Below are 24999 nucleotides of genomic sequence, written 5' to 3' on the forward strand. Positions count from 1 at the left end.
CACTGCTTATGCTTTTCTGTAATCCCTTTTCACCAATCAGAAGCTCACCTAGGTGGGGTCTTGTCCTGAGGTCACCTCTCTTTTTATTCTACTTAGTATCAAGCATTCCATCTCCTTGAGCATTGGACTTCGCTCCATTCCACTTCCTGGTGCTCCTTTTCTCCTCAAACTGTACATTTTCTGTTTTTTCTTGCTCAGCTTGATCCTTTCAATTATAGATCTGGATGAGCTGTCACTTATGGCCATATGGTCAATCCTGGGCTGTCTTGAAATTTCGTCTGCCAGTGCCATTAATACAAAACTCTCCAGTTTAGCCTTGGGCAGATTTTTTGGACAAAGACAGAAAGCTGCCACATTCTTCTCTAACATATCACAAGAACAGTCACTAATATTGTTCCCCTCTGAAACCTCCTGAGCCAGGCTGCACAGTTCAAGTCCCCTTCAGCACCACTGTCTTCCATGCTCCTACTAGGATGGCCCATTAAGCCATGCTTAAAGCATTCAACTGTTTTTCTAATCCAAATTCCCAAAGTCCACACTCCTCCAACAAACAGCACAGTCAGGCCTATCACAACAATACCCAATCCTGGTAGTAACTTCTGTCTTAGTCACTGTTCTGATACTCTAAAGAGACACCATAACCAAGGCAACTATAATAAGAGAAAACATTTAATTGAGGGGCTGGCTTACAGTTTCAGAGGTTTAGTGCATTATCATCATGGTGGGGAGCATGCTGGCAAGCAGGTAGACATGGTGCTAGAGAAGTAGCTGAGAGTTCTAGATCCACATACACAGACAGCAGGAAGAGAGAGACAGACAGACAGACAGACACACACACACACACACAGAGAGAGAGAGAGAGAGAGAGAGAGAGAGAGAGAGAGAGAGGCTGAGCCTGGCTTAGGCTTAGGCTTTTGAAATATCTAAGCCCACTCCCAGTGACACACTTCTTCCAATAAGGCTATACTTCGTATTCCTTTTCAAGTAGAGCCACTCCCTCACTCCCTAATGACTAGGTATGCAAATATATGAGCACTATTTGTGTTTCCTGGATGTTTTGTGCCTAGGCATTTTTAGATTTAACATTTTCTTTGACTGAACCAGCCATTTCTTCTACCTTGTCTTCAAGATCTGGAACTCTCTCTCTCTCCCCTTCATCTTGTAATATGCTAAGAAATCTTACCTCTGTGGCTTTTGTCTGATTTCTTAAGTTTTTCATTTTTATTTCTAGTTTCATTTTAGCCTGGGTCTTCTTTTATGATTTTGTTTCTACTTTTGTGTCTTGAAGTCTTAAAATGCTTTCATTATTTCACTTAACTGTTTGTGCTTTCACAGGCTTCATTAGGGTAATTGGTCCATATCCTCTTTAAGGTCTTTAAACATATTCATAATTCCTATTTTGTAGTCCTTGTCTTACACTTCAGCTAAACTGCATTTCTCAGGGCTTTTATTGAAAATATCAGCCTTCAGAGGAGGCATAGTGTCTTAACTGTTCATGTTTGTGTTTTTGCACTGGGATGTAAGTATCTGTAGTTATAATATTTGGGATTATTTCTTGGCATAGCTATCTGGTCTTTTTTGTGCGAGCAGTTCTGTTCTCTGGCTGCTCATTCCCACTCTAGATCCTAGGAAACTATGGTGGCTGAGGGATCTCAGGCAGAGATGGCTTCTGTCAGTCAAAAGATAACACAAGGAAATGGAGATGGTGTAAGAGGAATGGCAAAGAGGGCAGAAGGAAATATCTAGGGAGACAGAGGGTGCACACCAAGAGGCAGGGTCCCCAGGGAGTGGAGGTGGGTTAGGAGAGGGGCTCCTTCAGGAAGGCTCAGGGTGAGTCTAGAGAGGGGAGCAGGAAGGATGATGAAGCCCCACCATTGTGTTTTCTCTAGTAGAAAGTGTCTCTGCAGATCAGCATCCGACATAAAGGAATGGAGGTGGGATGGAAGGGAAGGGCAAGTGGGTTACTAGGAAAGAGCTAAGGGCACCCTGGGTCTGCACCAAGAGGTGGAAGGAAGGTGGTGCTCCTGCAGCCGGGCTGTGCTAAGATAAAGAGTAAATCTGGAGAAACGGGAATTAAAGGGCTAGGCGGACCCTGGGTTGGCACCTAGATGTGCCATTCTAAATATGTGATTTATTGCTATATCCCCCATCGCACTTGTTTAAAGCAGGGACAGGAGACAGTCACTGAGAACCTGCGGGGCATGGTAGACCAGGTGCGAGTACAGACAAAGTAGAGAAGGTATCACCAGGTGGAGGTGAGGGTCAACAGAAAGAACCAAGAAAGGAAAAAAAGTGCCACAAAGAGGTGGCACTGATGCTAAGGGTAAGGCTGAGTAGAACACAAGGTCTCCTCGTGTGCCATCGGACAATGCAGAGAGATATCACCGTCAGTCTTCCTTCGACAGTGTTAACAGCCTTCTCTGATCCGGAAACCTGTTGTGGCATTTCAATTGTATTTTAATAATAAAGCCTGCCTGAAGATCTGAGAGTGAAACAGCCCCGCTGGTCAGCCTCACAGACCAGGTAGTGGTAACACACACCTTTAATCCCAGTAGTCACACTAGCTTGCCATAGAAACCAGGTGGTGCATGCCTTTAATCCCAATGGTGCACGCCTTTAATCCCAGCCCTAGAGAGGGTTACAAAACAGGAGGAGACCGCTCTCAAACACAGTCTCATTGTGAGATCCCTGGAGGCAGGATCGCCATTTCAGACTGAGGTCGAGGTAAGAGCCAGTGGCTGGCTGTTTTGCTTATATGGATCTTCAGGTTGAACCCCAATTTCTTTGAGTTTTTATTAATCGTGCTTCAGAAATAGGAAATTGAGATGACACTATCAGATAAAAGGGACATTTCTTCACTTGTCTCCAGACTCCAGTGGGATGGGGGTGGGATCTCTGAGACTTCTAAGGTTCCCATTTCTAGGAAGGGCTCACGTGGGCGAAAAGCTTGTGATGTCTTACATAGCACACCTTACACGGGATGCTTGTCAGGCCGTGTGTCGGATGGAACGAAGAAGTAACTTCCTGTCTCTCCCCCTCTGTCCGTAGTGTGATTAACATCATCATTATCCTGGCTGGAGCAATAGCGCTCATCATTGGCTTTGGCATTTCAGGTATGTGCTACCCAATCCCAGCCCACGCTGCGTCCATCTCCGTTAAACCTCTTCTCGCTCACGGGGACGTGTGGGAAGAGCAGGACTGCTCCCCAGAAAACTTCAAAGTAGAGACTTGCTCTATGCACTATGTCCTCTTCACCTGAGACGTTTATCTCCTTAGGCCTCAGCCATTCCTAAACAGGGGCCTTGTAGAAGGATGGCTGGCCATGACTAACGTGCCAGGTAGGAAACAGACGCCAGAAGAACCACTCTTGAAAGGCAGTCAGCGCATGTCAGTCACAGGAAGCCCCCTCGTCCCTCTTCCCATAGGCCACTTCTCTAGAACGTCTATTATTATTATTATTATTATTATTATTATTATTATTAATAATAATAATAATAAAACAAGTGAAGAAGACAGCAGCTGTCTTCTTTGAGGTGAATCCTAGACCTCGTTCTTGTAGACCAGGCTAGCCTCAAACTCACAGAGATCCGCCTGCCTCTGCCTCCCGAGTGCTGGGATTAAAGGTGTGTGCCACCACCGCCAGGCCCAAAATACTTATTTTAGCTTGGTCTGTGACCAAGCTGTCACTTCATGATTTTAGTCTTTATATTTTCAGTATCCTTTTTCCTCTGCCACACTCCTCCAGGATATGGGTGCTTATTATAGGGCAGCCACAAGGCCTGACCCAAAAAACCTTGCTATATGTGTATTTGCTTACGCAAAGCATCAGCACCCTTAACCACTCTCCTTATCATCAGAAACATATTCTGCTTGCTTTAAAATTGAGTTTCTCTGTTTGTATTTTTTGTAAGATTTTAGTTTTATTTTAATTATGTGGATATGTGTCTAAGAGCAAGCTTGTACACATGGGTGCAGTGCCCAAGGAGGCCAGCAGAGGGCATTAGACCCCCATAGAACTGGGTTACAGGTGGTTGTGACCTGCCCAGTGTCCTTGGGGAGCCAAACTCAGATCCTCTGAAAGAGATCAGTATGCACTCTTAACGTCTGAGCCATTTCTCCAGTCCTTTGTGTTTCTTTTTGACTTATAGTTCTTTATATATTCTGGTTGCAAACTACTAGAGCTCTCCTGATCTGTGGCTTGCCTTTTCTCTCCCTTCATACCTTTCAATGAACAACGAATGGTCTTCATTTTCACATAGACAAATTCATCAGTCTTTTCCTTCATATGTGGAACTTAATCTAATCCATTTAAAAAATGTTTGCCTTCCTTGAGGCTGTGGAAGTCTAAGTTTTTAGAAGCTTCGGCGTTTTGCCTCATGCAGGTATACTTACAACTCATCTAGAGTGGCTTTCATAGCATACAGGTCAAGATTCAGTATTTCAGCGTGGCTGTCCAGTAGACTCAGCATCATTTATTCAAAACACTTTCTTCTCTCCAAAGCCTCCATTATCATAAACCAACCATGATGTGTGTGTTGATATATTTCTGAACTTGCTAATCTGTTTCATTCTAATACAGATGGTTCTTGATAATACAGCTACATTCCAATGCATCAATTGTAGGCTGGAAACATTGCATGTTCAGGGCATTTAATACACCCAGCCTCTCAGACACCATGCTTGCCACACAGGACACCGCAGTGTGGCCATTGCCTCTATGATCATGTGGCCAATGGGAGCTACACTCACACACTTGGCTCCCTGGTTCCAGAATCACCAGAGTATCTCACCACATAACACCAGCACAGGAACACATAAAAGATCAAAATTTGAAGTGTACTTTTTACCAAATGTGTGTCATTTTTGCCCCATCATAGAGTCTAATAAACTCAAACTGAACCCCTGTAAGTGGAGGACCATCTCTACTCCCTTTTACTGTCTTTGGATTTACATTATTATTTCATCTCTTTTCCTGCTCCTCCATGAGGATTTATGTGCAGTAACAATTGCTAGGGCTGAGAGGCTCATGCGCTCTCCCTCCCCCAAGGAACTAGTGGCAGTCAATGTTTGCTGGGCGGGGAGGAAGGAGATTCGTTCCTCCTATGCTCCTGAGATAATCTCTCACTCATGATCATAGAAGAGACCCTAATTAAGCCTATTGGGTTAAAGACAAGATAGAAAGGAATCTTAGAAGAAGGGGATCCACGGGAGTGGCAGAGGGACAAGAAGGGGATAATGGGGTGAATATGACCAAAGGCATGAAAGTCATAATGAAGCTCATCATCATCTATCACTAATCAATATATGCTAATAAATAAAAAGGGAAAACCAAACCAAGGGCTGAGGATGGATCTCAGATGCAGAGCCCTTGCCCAGTGTGCAAAATCCTGGGTTCCACTCCAGCATCGCAAAAATAAACAACCAAATAAATAAATAAACATTCTAAATGTGGGCCTCATACAACACAAGCTGCACTTCAGGTGAATCTTTGGAAGAGAGGTTGAGAGACTCTCATCAACCCCTCATTAAAGGATACTCAGGAGGAAAGGAGGCATAGCGGGAAGGTGTCTCCCTGGCCACAGTAAGTGTCCCCCAGCACTGCAATGTGGCCACTCCCTGGCCGTCCCCAACAACGCCTCACAGTACAAGAGTTTAAGGATCAGAGACAGGCAGGTCCCAAATTTGACAGCATCATGTCCTTTGGGAGGTAAATTAACTTTCCAGAATCAGCTGTTTTCACTGTTAAAATATGCATGATCATGTGAGAACCTAGAGATTGCTCACACGTGCATAAGTGGCTGACACAGTTGGACACCATGAATACTGTTAATACCCATTTCCTTTTGTCAGTGAATTCATTTAGCACCTCTTGGGAATGGCACAATCTTCTGGCCATGCGAAGGAAGACCTTTAATGAAGTTAGGGTGGCCAAGACAGACAGCCAAAAGACACCATCTAATACTGTTCCACCTTTGGACACAAGATACGCCCGTGTTCCTATCAGAAGCATTGTTCAAATTGTTTGGAAAACATTTGATATTTCCAAACATTACAGTCATTTGTAAAAAAATAATTCTTTGTGTGTCTTATATTTATGACCTTTTACTGTTTTATCTTGAAGTTTTTACATGTATGTACTGCGGTGATGGGGTGAATCAAGCCTGGGGTCTCACATGTGCCAGGCAAGTGCCCTGCCACCGGATCCCACCCCAAGCCCTATGGCTTTTATTCTTAAAGTGGTGATGTCTTTATAATGGGTTGGTTCTTGAAATGCTTCAATCTAGCTTTAGCGATCAGCAAAATATGCCAGAAGCAGTCTGGGTTAGGTACCAGACAGGACTGGTTTGGTCCTGGCTCCCCTGCTTGCTAGACACAGGGCACTAAGCGAGTCATTAGCATCAGAGCTTCTTTACACTCATTCATAAGAAGGATCTGATGCTCGTTCTTAACTTTGGTGGCTTAAAATGAGTCACTAAGGGTAACGCCTTTAGTGCCATGTTCCTTTCTTACCTCCCGAGGCCTGGTCCACTGTCTTTCCAAATTGTCAGGATTAATGTTTTCAATACCCAAGACTTAGGTTTAGCATGACAAGTTGGGTACACTATTAAGCCCTTTACTTGTGCTGTATCATTTAGTCCTTTTAGGGACCCCATGAGGGCACATCCTCACACTACACATAAAAGCACTAATAAAGGTCTTGGAAATATCGCCCAGTGTCACATATCCAGAAAGTGACAGAACTATGATCCGGACGGTGTGACATCTTCATCATGCTCCCAAACCCCCACATTCTGCCACTTCCCTACCTCTCCCCTTTATTTCTCCCGATCTAGTTATCTTTCCTAATTTCTTCTCACATGAGCCACTGCTACACTCCCACTTTTCCTCTTCTGCTAGAGTGTTACCAATAGGTGTCACCCCTGCTTGGAGCAGGCTGTGTGTTTCCATCACCGAGCCATGTGCTATGGTGCACTCTGCACAGCTGGGCTCCAGCACACGCTACAGGGCCTCTGCTAACAGCATCCAGTGTGTTCTATGCTATTGGAATGTATAGAGCCTGGGATGCATTGTGTCAAAGGACAGTTCATGTCCTAAGTCTTATCCAGGGCCACCCCCATCCCAATCTCTATGAAATGCTTGCCTCGGGTTTCCTGTACTCCCAATCCCAAATATCCCTGCAGGAAAGAACCAATTAAACATTACCTATATGAAACTGAGATGTTGAGATGTGAGAGCCTGCTCACCTCTGGTGCCTCCCACCCCTTTCCTCAAGCGACCAGAGCTATGGTAGGAATTGCCCCTCTGTCGTAGCTTTAGTTACGACTCGGCATAATCCTAGAGTCACCTAGAAAGGGAGCTTCCACTAAAGAACTGCCCAGGTCAGATTGGCATGAGGTCGTGTCTATGAGGCTTTTCCTTAATTGCTACTTGGTTTAAGAGGGCTTAGCACACTGTGAGTGGTGCAGGGCAGGGGCAGGTGGGCCTGGGCTATATAAATAAAGGAAGCTAAGGTGCTGGGGATATGATTGGGCAGTTAAGGGCACTGCTTCTCTTGCAGAGGGCCCAGCTTTGGTTTCCAGAACCCACACAGAGCATCACAACCACCAGGGGAATCTGATGCCTTCTTTTGACCTCCTGAGGCACCAGGCATGCATATGCTAAACATACATACACACAGGAAACATTCACATACATTAAAAATATAAATATTTTTTCATTAGAAAAGTAGCGAGCAAGCAGAATAGGCAGTCCAGTAAGCAGCGTTGCTCTGTGGCCTCTGCTTCAGTTCTTGCCTCTAGGTTCCTGCCTTGTGATTTCTGAAGTACTTACTGGCTTTTATTTCTCCCCTTCCTTTCCTATGGATGAGAATTTGATTGGTGTCACGCTCATCCCATTGGCCACGTCATGAATAGGAACTCAAGTGACCTGAAGCTGCCGCAGGTCCCCAGGCACGCTGAAGCTGCCTACTTTTAATTACCAAGTTCTCTAGGAGATGTGTCAGTGGGTCCCCTACCTGTGGGCTCAAGGCCAACACATTAGACTGAATTCCGTAACACAATTACCAAACTGAAATATATCATTATCATTTCATTTCCTCCATAATTGTGCTAATTATGTGCAGGTTTTTTTCTGAAAAAGTAATTTTCCAGATTAACTTCAATGACACTTTATGCAGTGCAGTCACCTTCACTCTGGCTCTGGTTAAGTCCCAGTTGTTCTGTGGTTTCATTCAGGATCTGTATACATTCTTATGGTCGTCTTTTTTTAAATATTTATTTATTTGTTTATTATGTATACAGTATTCTTCCTGCAGGCCTCATTACAGATGGTTGTGAGCCACCATGTGGTTGCTGGGAATTGAACTCAGGACTTTTGGAAGAGCAGGCAATGCTCTTAACCGCTGAGCCATCTCTCCAGCCCATTATTGTCGTCTTTTTAAGGCTAATGTTTCTCCCACATTTAAGTGAGGTGGCCTTGGTTCTTTGCTCTTGCAATAGGTATATTATACAAGCAGTGCTTTGATTTGTGTTTATTCTCATTTACTCTGGAGCTCACAGAACATTATTTCTCTGTGGAGCAGAGCAGCACACACGATCAGACCTGTAGTTATAACTAAAACCATCTGGCCCTTGGACAAAGCTTACAGATGAGTGCCAAGTCCAGATGTGAGTCAAGAAAGAAGGCAGTTACCATGGTAAAGGGGAAAGACGAGTTATGGAGGGGGTGTATCTGTCAGTTCTACCTTGCCTGGCTGAAAAGAGTTTCTCAGAAGGACTGTCATCCTGTCTCAAATATGAGTGGAATGTGGGTAAGCAGGATCCAGGAGAGCAGGAACTCTGCACAGGAGAAAGACGAGCAGGGTTGGGAAGGAACAGAGTGTGACCCTGCAGCCCGTGCAAGCCTGAACCTTGATATAAAGAAAGAGGATTGAAAATAATCCTGAACCTTTAAAGCAGTGTTCAAGAAAATACAGGAGACGGGGGTGCCGTGTTACCACACAGTCAAACCTCCTTTTGCTCTCTTCCCTTGTTAGTTTTCCAAATGTCTTAAATGAAAGCTGCTCCCCAAATCCCTTTTTTTCCATGCTGTCAAGCCTCAAAAAGATCTTCCAGCCCAGCCTATGTGTGCATGCCTGTTTCCTCTGCCTCTTTTTTCTAGCTGTACTTCTTCTTCTACCCATAGCCCTTTGTTCTTTTTTATGCAAATCTACCTAGCTTAGTGTCTTTGGCTCTATTTCCCATTCATTACCCTCATCTCTTTTGTTCAGGTCTTGGAGTCAATTAGACAATCCCAGGCCTTAATGAGCTAGAAGTGCCAAGGACACCCTTGTGGCTAGAATGTTTGCTTCTGTGTTTGAAAAGGAACATGTACTATTTGTTCATGAATCTTTAAATTGAAGAAAGAAAATCAACACACCATTGGACAGAGACAAAGCAGACGATGAAGGGAGACAGTGGGAGAGGAAACTGCCAGGCAGGAACAAGAGGCATTTACTGTGTGCCAGGCAGTGCTTGGCAATGAAGGCCAAGCTGGGAAATCTGCAACTCATTCCAGAGTCCATAGTAACCACGGGAACTCAGTGGCTAGGTGGCAGGTGTATTTGGATTGTATACTAAGAAAGCTACTTGCAAGATCAATGCATTCAAAATGTGTGGGAAGGAGGCAGACAGGCGCAGTGGGAAAACCAATAAGGAATCTGAAAAGTACAGTTGAGCAGTGTCCAAGACCCATCATAGTAACATCTGAGGGTGTCAGAAAGGCTTGTGAGGACTACCTTAAGCACTTAAACCAGGTGTTTGTGTAAAGGACAATACAGAGATACAGAGGCCGGGTAGCACCTCCTGCAGTCTTGACTATGCCCAGCAGCCAACATGGCTCTTAGGATGAGGCTCTCCACGGTCTCTTTCCCACACTTCCTTGTTTCTGTTCCCTGGTCTTCTTGGGCTCCACGGCTGTCGCCTTAGCTTCACATCCATGTCACAAGAACCTCTAAAAATAATCTGTCACCCTAGGGTGCGTTCAGGCAGAACAGCGGGCACAAAGAACCCCCAGCTTGAGTGTGCTGTAGGCTGCACAACTGTAGGAAAGGCCATAGAATGGAGATATCACCATAGTAATACTCCTCCAGATGGTAGGATCAAAGAGGTGAGGAAGGAGGCTTCTATTGTGGATCAAATCATCATTAAATACCACTCTTTATTACGATGTAAATAATATCATAACCTCAGAACCATCACTTCCTTTCTTGGTGCCTGAGTTTCTCCATCATTCCAAGGAAGATCAAGTCCCAGCTCATTATGATTTAACTTTCTTCAGAATTACTAATACTAATTAACAGGATGTACAGCTTTGCGTCCCTCCTGCTTAGCTAAAAATAACACCTTACTTGTGCAATTGCCATTTCAGATCAAGTTTACCCCCATCTGATTTGTTCCTCAGAACGACCTCTCAGAGGCTGTTACCTCCATTTTCCTGGGAATCAGAGGAGTCACACAACTTATTTAAGGTTGCATGGCAGACTTGAATACTTGTGTTCAAACCCTCAACTCCAACGTGTTTTTCTCTTGCCGCCTCTCCGGGTTTGGGCAGATTGTTCTTACAAAATCTATTGTGCACAGCAGATCTGCCGTAGATGTTAACATGGCTTCCTCCTTTTTCTAGTCGTGTCTTTTTAAAACGCTTTTCTTTACTTCTAATTGATCTGGACATCTCTGTCCGGCTTGCATTAGTGAAAAGCTTGGCTGTCAAAGTACCAGGGCTTCACTGTTCCTTCCTGAATCGCAGGCAAACACTTCATCACCGTCAGGACATTCACCTCGGCTGGAAACATCGGAGAGGATGGGATTCTGAGCTGCACTTTTGAACCTGACATCAAGCTCAACGGCATTGTCATCCAGTGGCTGAAAGAAGGGACCCTGGGTTTGGTCCATGAGTTCAAAGAAGGCAAAGACGATTTCTCACAGCAGCACGAGATGTTCAGAGGCCGGACGGCAGTGTTTGCTGATCAGGTGGTGGTTGGCAACGCTTCCCTGAGGCTAAAAAATGTGCAACTCATAGATGCTGGCACCTACACGTGCTACATCCGTACCTCCAAAGGAAAAGGGAACGCTAACCTGGAGTATAAAACTGGAGGTGAGTTACTTCTGCAGGGTGGGCAGAGGGGCCCCCCAGAGATATCTGAAAATAAAGGTCACGAGTCACTGATGAAATATAGTGTATTCATAAATGACCAATATTGGACGAAACTCTCTCAGCTCTGTTAGTAGTGGTTGTTATGCCCGAGACCACACCAACTTCCACAGTGACCTGCTATAATATTAGGACTTAAAATATTTTCTTCAAGTCTCTCACCACCTTTGAATTTCTAGGTGTATTCCCAAATCTCTGTCTCTCTTTGTCTCTCTGTCTCTCTGTCTCTCTCTCTGTCTCTCTCTGTCTCTCCCTCTCCCTCACTCTCTCTCTGTCTCTTTCTCTGTCTCTCTCTCTGTCTCTCTCTGTCTCTCTCTGTCTCTCTCTTTGTGTGTGTGTGTGTGTCTCCAGGGTCTCTGTAACTCACTATGTAGATCAGGTTAACCTTGAACTCACAGAGCTCTGCCTGCCTCTGCCTCCCAGCTACTGGGATTAAAGGCTCCTAGCTAATAAATGCAGTCTCTTGAGCCTTGGCGTCTTTATCTGAAGAGGGAGCCTGGTGGGCAATATCGAACAGTAAGACCACCTGCACAAACTCCACCCAAAAGCCTAAAACAGCGAGCCAAGAAAACACGCTACTAAATTATGACTCGGGGTCTAAAGCACACAAAACACTTACAAGGAGGAAGATGAAACAACTCATACAGAAATTCCAAATAATTTGCTTCCCTCTCTCCTTCTCCAGGAGGGGGAGGCACCATTTGATAGTCTGCCCACTCAGCTCAGTTAGTGTATGCCGGAGACGTGAAGTCAGCTTTCTAAGACACCTAACACACGCCCCTCACATCATCGAGTGTGGAGAGCTCCCGCCTTCCAGCAGGCCGTGCTGACAGAAGGAGAACTTTACCCTGCCACGGTATTCCTCTCCAAAACCCCCACCTGACTCTAACCATGAGAAGAACATCCCGTAAATCCCAACGCAAAGGCACCCTACGCAATACCTGACCACTACTAAAACTGTTAAAAAAAAAAAAAAAAAAAAAGATGGGAAGATTGAGAAAATGCCACAGTTCATCCAAACCTGAGGTGAAATAATAAACCACGCTGGCATACTAGTGAGAATCTGGGACAACAACAGAATTCCAGCGTTAACGGGAAGATGGGCAAAATACAAATAAAGTCTGGGTTTAATTAGCAGTGATGCTGGTTTCTCGATTTTGACAGAAGAACAAAGACTATTGAAGATGCTTTGTTAGAGGAAACTGAACGGGAAACTTACAGGAAATTCTCTTACTGGATATTGTCTTTGAAATGTTTATGTAAATCTAAAGTTGTTCATATAATTAAATTTATTTGTAAGCTAACTTTAAATTTTTAGTAGATTGGGACAGCCTGGAAAGGTGGCTCAGTTGTTAAGAGTCCTAGCTATCCTTCCAGAGGACTTGGGTTTGTTTCCCAGCATGCACATGCCTGCACATGGCAGCTCCGAGAACCATGATCCCCCTTCTGGCCTCTACAGGTACTGTGTGCACATGGTGCACACATGGACATGCAGGCAAACAGTCAAAGATATAATATTAAAATAAATCAATTTTTTAAAGAAAATAGAGCCGGGCGGTGGTGGCACACGCCTTTAATCCCAGCACTCAGGAGGCAGAGGCAGGCGGATCTCTGTGAGTTTGAGGCCAGCCTGGTTTACAGAGTGAGTTCCAGGACTACCAGAGCTGTTCCACAGAGAAACCCTGTCTTGAAAAACAGCAGAGAGAGAGAGAGAGAGAGAGAGAGAGAGAGAGAGAGAGAGAGAGAGAGAATAAATTAGTAAAATAAAATGATTACAAAATTGTAAAGTTTAAGCATAGGTATAACAGATAACCATAGGATTATTTCAAAGCTCAAATAAAGTAATGCCTGGGATACACCTCTAGCACAAAGCATATGCTCACGACTTAGTTTCCATATCGCTACAAGCATGTGCATCTCATCTTCCTTGCTATGGAACAGGCTTATTGGGAGGAAGTGAAGAGCAGGGTGTGTTGGCACACGCCTGTATCCTCAGCGCATGGCACCGAAGGCCAGAGGATCAGGAGTTCTATGTCATCCTCAGCTCCATGGTGAGTTGAAGGCCAGCATGGGCTACATGATTCTGACTCAGAAATGAAACGAACAAAAACAACAGCAAGGGAAAGGTTTCATTCTCACTTAGTACCAGCCTAACCCTAAGCAAAAAAGCAGTTAAATGGCGTAATGAATTACCGACTACCTGGAGGCCTGGTGAGAGGGCTCAGCAGGTAAAGGTGCTCCATATTCAAGCTGTCAGCCTGGGTTTGATCCCTGGAAACCATGTGTCTTAATGACTTTTCAATTGCTCTGAACAGACACCACGATCAAGCCACCTATAGGAAAAGGTGTATTCGGGGCTCACAGTTTCATAGGGTGAGTCCATGATCATCACGGTAGGGAGATTGGCAGCAGGCAGGCAGGCATGGCGCTGGAGCAGCAGCTGAGAGCTGACGCCTGATTCACACGCATGAGGCAGAGAGAGAGCTCTGAGCTGGGATGGTGTGAGCATGTGCAGTCTCGAAGCCCAGTGACACACCTCCTCCAACAAGGCCACGCCTTTTAGTCCTTCCCAAACAGTTTCATCAGCCGGGACCAAGTATTCAAACATATGAGTTGATAGTGACCATCCTCTCTCAAACAACCACACCATGTAAAGATGGAAGAAGAGAACCAGCTCTACAAAACTATCCTCCAAGCTTCACAGGTGTGCTGTGGCACATGGACCCTTACAGCCATCATCAGCTCCATCAGTACCATCAGCACAACAACAATTTTTAAAAATTAATTGTGGATTGCCATTTTGGCATAATAATAAGCCCAGATCCTTAACACTTATTTATTTATTTATTTATTTATTTATTATTTAGTGAGTTGGTTATTCTTCTCTTATGTTAATACAGAAGACCAAAGCTTCTTCTCCCTCTTTTCCTCCAAGTTCCTCCCTGCCACCCTTTCTTCCCCCCAGATCAACTCCCTCTGTTTCTCTTCATAAAAAAGAAGGCGTCTCAGGCATATCAACCAAACACAATATAACAAGTTACAACAGACTAGGCACCCCCCCCCCCCCCACACACACCTACATCAAGACTGGACAAGGTGACCCAGTAAGAAGAAAATGCCCTAAAAGCAGGCAACAGAGCCACAGACAACATGGCTCCCACTGTTAGGAGTCTCACAAGAACACCAAGCTACACAACCATAACATATTGTGTTATTCTGACTACTTGGAGAAGAAGGAATGCCTTAATTCCCAGATGTTACTTTAATGAGCACAGAATTTCTTAGAATAAAACAAACGGCTGCCATTCTATTCCTAGGTATCAGAGCTATAGTTTCCACCCAAGCAAACTCCAAATCCCCATGGCGACAAGGCCTCTGAGTGGGCTTTCTGTGGCGATAAGCGAGTGCTGTCGTGCTGTTTGCTTCTTTCTCCTTCCTCCTCCCTCTTTATCTTAAAACATCAAACCCAGAAGCTATCCAAGACTTGACTTTATTGTTATAAGGCAATAAACATTTTCTTTCTTTCTTTCTTTCTTTCTTTCTTTCTTTCTTTCTTTCTTTCTTTCTCTCTCTCTCTCTCTCTCTCTCTCTCCCTCCCTCCCTCCCTCCCTCCCTCCCTCCCTCCCTCCCTCCCTTCCTTTCTTCCTAACTATCCTTGTACATGGAGGACATTACCTATCATAACACTGATATACTTGAAACTTAGGCCCCTGGAGTTCGTGGTATTAGCCAAAGGGATATAATTTATAGCGATGCTCTGGGCAAATTATTATTTATTTATGCCCACGACATAAAGGGCCACACAAAAATCATCATGGGAAAGCCCTGAGTCACTTAAGTGACAGAAGTGATTGTGGTTGTGTTTTTTGTTTATTTGAGACCAGGTTTCTCTGTGTAGCTTTGGAGCCTGTTCTAGAACTAATCCTGTAGACCAGGCTGGCCTCTAACTCAGATATCCACCTGCCTCTGCCTCCTGAGTGCTGGGATGAAAGGCGTGCGCCACCACCTCTCGGCTGATTGTTTGTGTTTTTAAGACCTAGCACTTTAAGGCTTTTTTTTTTGTATAATCTGTCTTCCCTTGACATTTATCCTTTTTGACTTTTGCCCCTGCAGCCTTCAGTGTGCCAGAGATAAACGTGGACTATAATGCCAGCTCAGAGAGTTTGCGCTGTGAGGCTCCTCGGTGGTTCCCCCAGCCCACAGTGGCCTGGGCATCTCAAGTTGACCAAGGAGCCAACTTCTCGGAAGTCTCCAACACCAGCTTTGAATTGAACTCTGAGAATGTGACCATGAAGGTTGTATCTGTGCTCTACAATGTCACAATCAACAACACATACTCCTGCATGATAGAGAACAGCATAGCCAAAGCCACAGGAGCCATCAAAGTGACAGGTGGGTTTCCTGGGGCTTCCTGCCTCCTGGGCTGTAGGCTGAAGCCCAAGATCTGGGGGTTCTAGTCAGGCACTCTCTTCCTAAACATACCTGCACAGCTCTCCATGTTTTTCATGTGTATTATTAGAGAGAAGATATGTCAATTAAAACTGTATTTATCTGATATGTACCAGGGCACAAACATCTCTAGTCTTCCAGATTCTCTAGAGCAGTGGTTAAGTGTGGGTTGCAACCCCTTTGAGGGTCACCGGGGTCACCTCAGATCATTGAAAAACACAGATATTTACATTACAACCCATAACAGTCGCAAAATTAGTTAGGAAGTTGCAATGAAAATAATTTCACAGTTGGGAGTTACCACAGCATGAGAAACTGTGCTAAAGGGTCACAGCATTAGGAAGGTTGAGAACCACGGCTCTAGAGATTTTGACCATAACTGATTTATGTAATTGAAAGCCTCACACAGCACAATATTTATAGCACACTGGTTGACGGGGTGCCTGAGATTGGCATGGTAACGCACACTTTTAACGCTCCCCCTTGGAAGGCAGGTGGGTCTCTGTGGGTTTGAGCTAACCTGCTCTACAAAGTGAGGCCCAGGCTAGGCAGAGCTACACAGTGAGTCTCTGTCTCAATTTCCTCCCTCCAAAAGGCATTGATTGACTTCTTCTCCTCTGTTTTCTGGAGAGCGTTAGCACTTGGAGGCTCTTTCTAAGTCAGTGGGAATACTTGGTGCAGTGGAGAGACATAATGGCTATGTGACAGCTGTGACCAAGGTAACTGGCCCACTGCACCCTAAATTCCCCCAAATTCGCGAGATCCCAACCTGTCCTTGGGAAGGCCTGGAGTCTGAAGATCAGAGGCCTACCTCTCTGACTCCATTTTCCTCAGTCATCGTGGGACTGAACGGCGATCTCACCAATACTGACCACTATTGAGGAAAATCTGAAAACTGTAGCTGGAAGTCACCTCTCAGCAGCCTGTCTGAGAAGCCCCCTCACCTGCCTGGGGTGCTTTAGTGCATTTAGTGCATGCCAAACCTAGAAGGAAGCCAGTTTCAAGAAAAACCAGACTCAGCTGAAACTTATGAGGCTGTGGCTCCTTGTGCCTTGCGGAACCCTGTCTTCAGAGGCTGGGGTTTGCCGAAAGAGCCCCTGTCTGTGTCACATCTAGAAAAGTGCAAGCGACTATCTTGTACATTGTAGGTTCTTGCCAAAGGATGGCTGAGTTTAAGAGACTAAGTCACAGCAGCCTACATTTGTATTCAGATTTTAGTTACGAAAGTTAATCTGTAGGATAGCAGAAAATACTTGCAAATCATATATCTAATAAGGTGTTAATATCCAAAAGAATCCTTATAACTTAACAAAAAACTAAATAGCTAAATTGAAAGGTTTTGTTTTTCAGTGCAGACCCAGGATCTTGTGCACGCTAGGCAAGCAGTCTACCTGGGGTTACATCTCCAGGCAATGAAGACTTGTTGCCTTTCTCCACTTTTCATGCATGCGTCCTTTCCATTTTGCTGCGCATGTGATGTCTATGTGCATGTTTTTTCATGTGTTTTCATACATGGACTGAAACAGCGTCTCTCAATTAAACCCAGATCTAGTCTTGATAGCTAGCCTGCTCTGGGGATTGATCCTCAGTTCTCACACTTGGAGACTGGAATTATGGGTACGCTGCCACGCTCACCCCCACGTTTATGTGGGCTTCTGGTGAACTCAAGTCCGGTCCTCCTGATATCACGGCAAGCATCTTTAACCACTGATTCATTTCTCCAGCCCCCTGAGCATTGAATTTGATATAAGTATATGAGAAAGAGTGTTTTTCTCATTCTGTTACTCAAATGACCAAAAAGGCACATCAAAGTGTGCTTCACGACATCCATCCTGAGAGGAAAGCTAAGTGAAACAGCAGGAAGCTAATCACCTCAGACCCCAAGCTCATTGAAATGGTCACCAACACGCCACCAAAAAAAAAAAAAAATCAAGGCACAGAATTAAGAAGAGGTGGTGAGGAACAGAGGAACTGGACCACTCGAGCACTGTTTGTAGGACGGACACTCGTGCAATCAACAGAAAATGGCAAGCTCTAAAAACAGACCAGCCATATGACCTGACAGCCATACTTTTAGGTATAGCCCGCAAAATCAAAGAAAAGTCTTGAATAAATATTTGCACATTCGTGGCCATAGTGATACTATTTATAATAGTCAAAAAATGAAATCTGAAGTGTCCATTGATGGCATAGAAAGCAAGTGGACAGAATGGATGTACTATATTAAATGCACACCGTGAAAGATTAGTCAGTCTGGACAGTTGCTCAACAAGCATGTGTACCCAGACAAACGGTACAAATATCATTAAAAAGTGAATCCCAGTATTAATAAGGGCCCTCTAAGGGAGAGTTGTTATTTGTGACTAGACCGGAGCAGTGGTTAAGCAGAATTTGAGTGAGATTATAAAGAAGGAAATAAGGACTCAGACGCCTTGAAATCAGGAGGCTGTGGCAGTGTCCAAGGGAGGAATTGTGAGCATATCTTTCCTTTGAAAGAGAAAAAGAATCAAAAGCTGCTTGAATAAAAACAAATCTATAGATCTTGATAAAGCAAATGTGAATGTCAAGAGCAATAAAAGTCAAAATGGGTTTGATGTCACCACCGCAATAAAAGTCAAAATGGGTTTGATGTCACCACCCGGGATATCTAGGAACCTGGTAATGCAACCACCACAGCAGGGAAATAGGAGCCATATGGGCAGGGAGGAGATAATGGTTTAGAGATGCTGCTCTTCAAATGTCCATGGAGGACGCAGGCAGAGAAGGCTGTGGTTGGCACACCAGCTATCACATGTCGGCGTCGGGGGCCGCATTTCCACTCTGTGTGTTTGACTCTGGGAGCAGGATCCCTGTGTGTCTAACCTGTGAGTGCACATCTTCCCTGGAGAAGGAGACCATCAGAAGCTGAACATACATGGTTGAGCTCCCTTTCTCTGCTGTCACTACCATGAAAGACATAGTCTGCTCTGCTCTCTAGGCCAACGGTGCTTTGGGAGCTGGATCTGTCTCAGAAGATGGAAGCCTGCCACACTCTGGTGCTGTCTGCCACAGAGTGAGGGTCCAGGCTGCGGCTGCCTGCTTCTACCAAGTGTCCCCCTTCACCGCTAGATTTTTGAGCAGCAGAGGTGTTATTTAGGTCTTCTGCTTGCCTGGCTTTTGTCCTTCTTTTCCTTGGCTCAGCGACAAGCTGGGGAAAGGGTGTTATTTATTGGACTCCTCTGAAACCCAACGATATGGGGCTGGAGAGGTGGCGCAGTGGTTAGGAGCACATATTACTCTCACAGGGCACCCGAATTCTGTCCCAGCAGCCACATGGGGCAACTGACCTCTAACTCCAGGGGATCCAACATCCAGTTCTGGGGCTTCCAGGAGCTGCGCCCACACAGGTATGTCCCCACAGCAGATAGACACACAGAAAAATCAAATAAATCTCGAAGGAAAAATGAAACCCAATAGTAGATATTAAAAAATATTTATTGACAGGTGGTGGGGGCAACACGTGACTTTAATTCCAGCACTTGGGAGGCAGAGGCAGGTGGATCTCTGTGAGCCTGAGGCCAGCCTGGTCTACAGAGCAAGTTCCAGGCTGTTACACAAAGAAACACTATCCCAAAATATCAAAAACCAAAAGCATGAATTTACGGAATAATTGTGTTTTTTAACTGACCTATTTGGTAACAATAATAAATCCAGATGTGAAAGTTAAGACAGAATTAAACTGAAGAAAACCTTCGTAAGCGGGGGTGGCGGAGGAAATAGCTACTCAGCTGAGTAGGTCTACTGCGTTGGTTGTGTTCACAGCTAACACTCAAGTTAGCCGGGCACCGTGCTAAGTCACCCAGGGATCCTTATAATCGCCCTGTGAAGTAGGCCATCCTTAATTTAGCTTTCTTTGTAGAGGAGGAAACTGGAGCCAACATGTACTGAGTTACTTACTGCAGTCACACACCTAATGAGTGACAGAATCGAAATGGCCGCATGAAATCGGATTGTCTAGGAAGAAAGGAGTAGAAGAGGAAATTGACAGTTCCTTATTTTATGGAGGTGTGATGGAATCCGATGGCCCAGAACCTGTGAAGGTCCCTGCCTGGAGAGAAGTAGGTCCAAACTCTAGGAACTGGCCTGAGCCCTTCCATTAGCAACGTTTTCTCGTAGAAACCAGCATTGATGTCATATTTCATTTGGCTGCATCCTCACTGACTTGGACCACAGAATGGCCCTTGCTCCATGAAAAGGGAAACCTCTGAGTTCATTTCAGAAGTGTAAAGAGAAGACAAAATTGCCCTGTTAGACACAAATTGCTTCGTTTTTCAGGTGCTCTTTCTTCTTCACGCAAAAGGGACATTCAGCTTTTTTTCTGTGACTTTGAACATTTTTCTCTCCTCTTACAGATTCGGAGGTCAAAAGGCGGAGTCAGCTGCAGCTACTGAACTCGGGGCCTTCCTGGTGTGTTTCTTCTGTCCTTCTGATTGTCTGGGCACTGCTGTCTCTCTCCACTGCCAGATGCTAAGATGAGGGGTCTTGGCCACACAAAAGCATGCAAAGTGGCTGGTACAGCAGGTGAGCTATTGCACAGAGCATTGCTGGACGGCCGAGCCCACGCCCTTGACAGCTGAGCCTACCCTCCAGCCCTAGACAACTGTAGCCCATGCTCTAGACTAATCATTAGGAAGCAGGAGTCCAACAGCTGCCAGCATCGGCCACAGGAAGGAATACGCCTTGATGCTAGGGGCAGGGACCTTTCCCAGTGTTGTGAAAGGCTAAGGTTTGTGAGGATCTAGTACTAGCCAAGAGCAGAGTCCTGAGCGACAGGTATGAAAACAAACTCTACACAGCTCAACTCTTTGTGTAAATCCAAACACCTATTATTCTTTTGCTGAGTCGCTAACCGGCCCATCTTGGGCCCAGGTGACTCACCAGCTGGCCTCCTGCTGAGATGTATTCTCTGGCTCCAATTTCTGATGGGACATTTCCATCTAACAATTCTTCTGCAAATAAAATTTCTTCAGCACTGAGCTGTGAAGTTCAGCACTCCTACATTCCCACGAGGCCTGAGGCTCACAGTCCCAGGGTTTTTCTAATTGTTCTCTGTCCTTCCGGTCAGTGTCTTGTCATGATCCCTACCCACAGTGTTTCCTCCAAGTTGTCTCTCAGACTGATCCCAATCCCTTTTTTATCATCTTATATCCAAGTTAATCCTAGTTTATTTTATTATTTTATGTACATGCGTGCTTTGGCCATATGGAGCTCTAAGCATCGTGTGTGTGTGCTTGGTTCCCACAGAGAATGAAGAGTGTATGTGATTTCCTGAAATTAGAGTTACAGGCAGTTGTGAGCTGACATGTGGGTGCTGGGAATCAAACCTCCATCCTCTGGAAGAGCAAGCAGTGCTCTTCACTACTAAGTCATCTCTCCAGCCCTAGACTAATTCTTGCCCTGTTACAGGTGATAAGAAACTAGGTACCAGAATGAAAATATTCAAACACTATTTCACCATGGTGTCTTTTTGCTCAGGAACCCAGGATGAGTCTGGGCACAGCTGTATCAGAGATATTATCTTCGGCTGAGCAATCAGAGGCCTCTAACTTTCTTCTCTCAAAATATCCCTCTGCCCCCAACACACACACACACACACACACACACCTTCTGGCTTTGCTCTCTCCCTCTCTGTTCTTTCTGGGAAATTTCTTCTCTACCAGTTCATATCCATGACTTCCTTTATCCATTTCAGGGAAGTGCAGTTCAGCCTAAGATCCCTTTCCCGGGGGTCCCTGAATCTCACATTCACCTGCCATGTATACAGCGCATCCTGCCCTCTCTGAGGCAGATGTAGGTAGTTAAGATCTGGAGGGAGGTGGAGATGTGTTCATTTGTTTCTTCTCTTCCCTTTCATGTTCTCTAAGCTCTTAAGACAGTGCAGTATAAAAAGTGGACTGGTTGTAAAGAAACCTGCCAGCTCCCATCACTTCTGACCCCATGGTTTTCTGCAGAGGGAGACTCCCTGCAAGGGACTGTCCCTTAGGGATGTCACAGGGGGAAATAGGAACTCTATCTTCCTCCCTTGATCCCTGTTTCCACTCTAATTGGGTTTTGTTGTTGTTGTTCGTTTGTTTTTTGTTTGGGTTTTTTTGTGGGGGGTATTCGAGATAGGGTTTCTCTGTAGCTTTGGAGCCTGTCCTGGAACTCACTTTGTAGGCCAGGCTGGTCTCGAATTCACAGAGATCCACCTGCCTCTGCCTCCCAATTGCTGGGATTAAAGGCGTGCGCCACCACTGCCCAGCTATTTTCAGCTTTTCTTAAAAAGTCAAGTCATACATATAAAAGACATGTTCACACATAGCACACAGGGTTACATAATCCTCAGTTACTACTTTGTTCTCTATAGAAAGTAGTTTTCTCTACAGAAGAATAACTTTAAACCAAACTTTTTTTTTTCTGGAGGAGATTTTGTTTTTTTGTTTTGTTTGTTTGTTTTTCTCTATGTAGATTTTTAAAATAAAGGGATGGCTCATTATTTGAGATACACATTCTTATTGGCCATGACATTTTCGGTCACACACTCTCTGGCTAGGAGTAGAGACAGACAGAATAGTGTCTACCAGCCTCACTCCAGGATCCTGTCCATCCTTTATCTCTCCATTTCTGTGTGTTCTGAGGGCCTGCTGCTCCCCTGAGACTGTAGCTGGATGCTCCTCCTTTAGTTTAAAAGTTAAGCCATCTCAGCCGGGCAGTGGTGGCGCACGCCTTTAATCCCAGCACTCGGGAGGCAGAGGCAGGCGGATCTCTGTGAGTTCAAGGCCAGCCTGGTCTACAAGAGCTAGTTCCAGGACAGGCTCTAAAAAAGCTGCAGAGAAACCCTGTCTCGAAAAACTAAAAAAAAAAAAAAAAAAGAAAAAGAAAAAAAAAGTTAAGCCATCTCCTTCCCTCATTAGCCCATACACCGTGGACCACGGTAGGACAACAGAATAAAGGAAAAACAATCCTGTTTCAAAACAGGAAGTATACTCACACAGAGGCAAGTGGGGGGAGACTCTGGGTTCCCAGTGAGCTTTAGCTGAGTTCCTCTCACCATGTCTCCCTGCTGTTCTTTCCAGAATCCCAGAGATCTACAGACATAGTCTCCACGACATATGACCTAGTTTTGTATTTCTGGGAGAAAATGAATTCGTGTCTAGAAGTCTGCAGTGAACAGACAGGAACAAGACGCAAAGAAGAAAACAAAAGCAACCCACAGATGCCTCCAATAGGAACAAGACGGACCTAGAAAATATTTCAACCAAACTAGAGTGTAGTAAGACCGCTAGTACAACGTGTGCAGGGTTTTCCCAGGCCTCAGGGACCTCCCCTTGGCTGCCAGCTCCGGGGGAGTGAGAGGATGGGCTGTTAGTGTTGCTCTCATAGCTCCTGGATGGGTTTGATCGCCATATCCTCGTTTTGTATTCAGCACATTAAACATAGTGTACACTGTGAACAGCAGCTAATCAGCCGCCACTTCACAGCTCCGAGGTGGCGGCGTTTGAGTGACGGGCCCCCGCGATGCACTTCTCATTAGGATGCTTTCAAAACTGCTTTGGCTTCTCCTCCTACCTGACAAATGTCAACCGTGTAGGGAGGGTGATCATAATTTCAGGGCAAACAAAATATTCGAATGATGCTGATTTTTCCAAATAATCGGAATGACTTCTTTCTCGGGCAAACAAATGCAGCTTAGTTCTCGGATGATGCTGATTTGTTCACGGCTCAGGAGAGGCGCTCTCCTCATCCTGCCCTGTGGCCTTATGTCATCATGAGGTTTGAAGTTTCTACTTTCTACCCTGCATGAATAGTCGTGACCTCAGCTTCCGGCCTCCAGAGCACTGGGGGTGAAGTGGCGTGATTTTCCCCCCTTCTTATCTTTCATGTGACGTTTGGCAATGGAGGGAGACTAATCGCCACAACTAAAGGAAGAGGGAGAGCAGGGTTACTGGTACCGAGAGGGAAGAGCTCAGAGATTATGTTCAACATCTTGCAATAGACAGGACAAGTCCTGCTAAGAAAGAATTTATCCAACTCCAAATGCCAATCACATCAAGGTTGGGAAATCCTGAATTAGAACAGAAAAGATGTGGGGAAAAGGTGAGTGCAAGCAAGCCCATTTGCTTCTGAGAGTGGGCATCGGCTGCTGTCTCTGGCTCCTGTGCAGAGAGCCCGATCTCTGCGCTGTGTGACATCCTTCAGTGAACAGTTGGCGAGCGATGTGAGAGACTCTCCGCAGGATTATCTTCAGCTCACGGTACTGCTGCGGCCTCTCCCTTCATTCTGCCACACAGTAAGTTTGGCTCAAATGCTGCCCGATTTCCATTTCAAGTTTTCTGTCTCTGGATTTACATCTCGCGATCATGTCTGGACAAAACACACGTTAAGGCAACAGAAATAAATCTTCCTCAAAACACACAGAGACTTCTGGGCTTTGGGAGTTCTGCTTGTTTTTAGGGTGCTAGAGATCAAGTCACTGAGCTATACCCTAGCCGACGCAGAGACTTCTAAGAGAAAATGGGGCAGTGTTCTTTGAAATGAAGGCTTAAGAAACAAAGCTTGGATGGACAGAGAACACTTTTTGCCAACTCTCTCCCCATGCTCATGTGTTGATCACTATCTCCTTGGACTTTGGATCATGATGTCTGTATTACATTTTGTTACAGAAAGCTTGAGACCATTCTAGAGAATTATTAAATACACATTCCCTACACTGCTGTCTGCCTGGTCTGTCACAGAAGGTGAAAACGGAGAGATGCATGAAAAGTCTACAGAACATGTTCTAAAGATCAACACCTCCCACAGATAACAGGCCTTCCACAAATGTTAATTGGTTAAATAGGAAAGGATTGGAGTCTGTATGGACTGAGTGTTCTGGATAGTTACTTAAGGAAATTTCTACAGGCTTGTACTAGCCTAACCTGTTTCTATCAGGGAAAATAGTCGTGGCTCTTGATTTGAAATAGATAAATTCAGGGCACACACACATACACACACGCGCACATATGTGTGCGCATGTGCGTGTGTGTATACATATCAATTGCGCAAGCATCACAAAAGACAGCTCCTTTTTGTGAGATGGGGTCTCTCCATGTAGCTCTGGCTCTCCTAGAACTCACTATACAGACCAAGCTGGCCTCAAATTCAGAGATCTGCCTGCCTCTGCCTCTCAACTGCAGGAATTAAGGGTGTACATGACCATTCCAAGCAAGACGACGCTTACTATTGAGAAACTGCGCAATTGATAGAAAAAACAATATCAATGGAGGGGAAATTTCCAAAGAAGCCTAGACATGGATATTTATCCCTTTTTGTAATCCCAACTGAGTCCCAACATACCTTATG

General features: G+C 45.1%; 1 protein-coding gene across 1 annotated transcript in view; it reads left to right on the top strand.

Moving 5' to 3' along the window:
* Vtcn1 (V-set domain containing T cell activation inhibitor 1) overlaps positions 1-24202 on the top strand; it is a 66756-nt gene extending 42554 nt beyond the window's left edge. The window contains exons 2-6 of the mRNA XM_038311796.1: positions 3049-3113; positions 10786-11133; positions 15304-15582; positions 20031-20199; positions 22734-24202. Coding sequence (XP_038167724.1) covers positions 3049-3113; positions 10786-11133; positions 15304-15582; positions 20031-20149 — 811 coding nt within the window. The 3' untranslated portion in view covers positions 20150-20199; positions 22734-24202. The remainder of the gene's footprint in view (positions 1-3048; positions 3114-10785; positions 11134-15303; positions 15583-20030; positions 20200-22733) is intronic.
* Positions 24203-24999: the final 797 nt, after the last annotated feature.

The sequence above is a fragment of the Arvicola amphibius genome, chromosome 14, assembly GCF_903992535.2.
Source record: "Arvicola amphibius chromosome 14, mArvAmp1.2, whole genome shotgun sequence".
NCBI lineage: Eukaryota > Metazoa > Chordata > Mammalia > Rodentia > Cricetidae > Arvicola > Arvicola amphibius.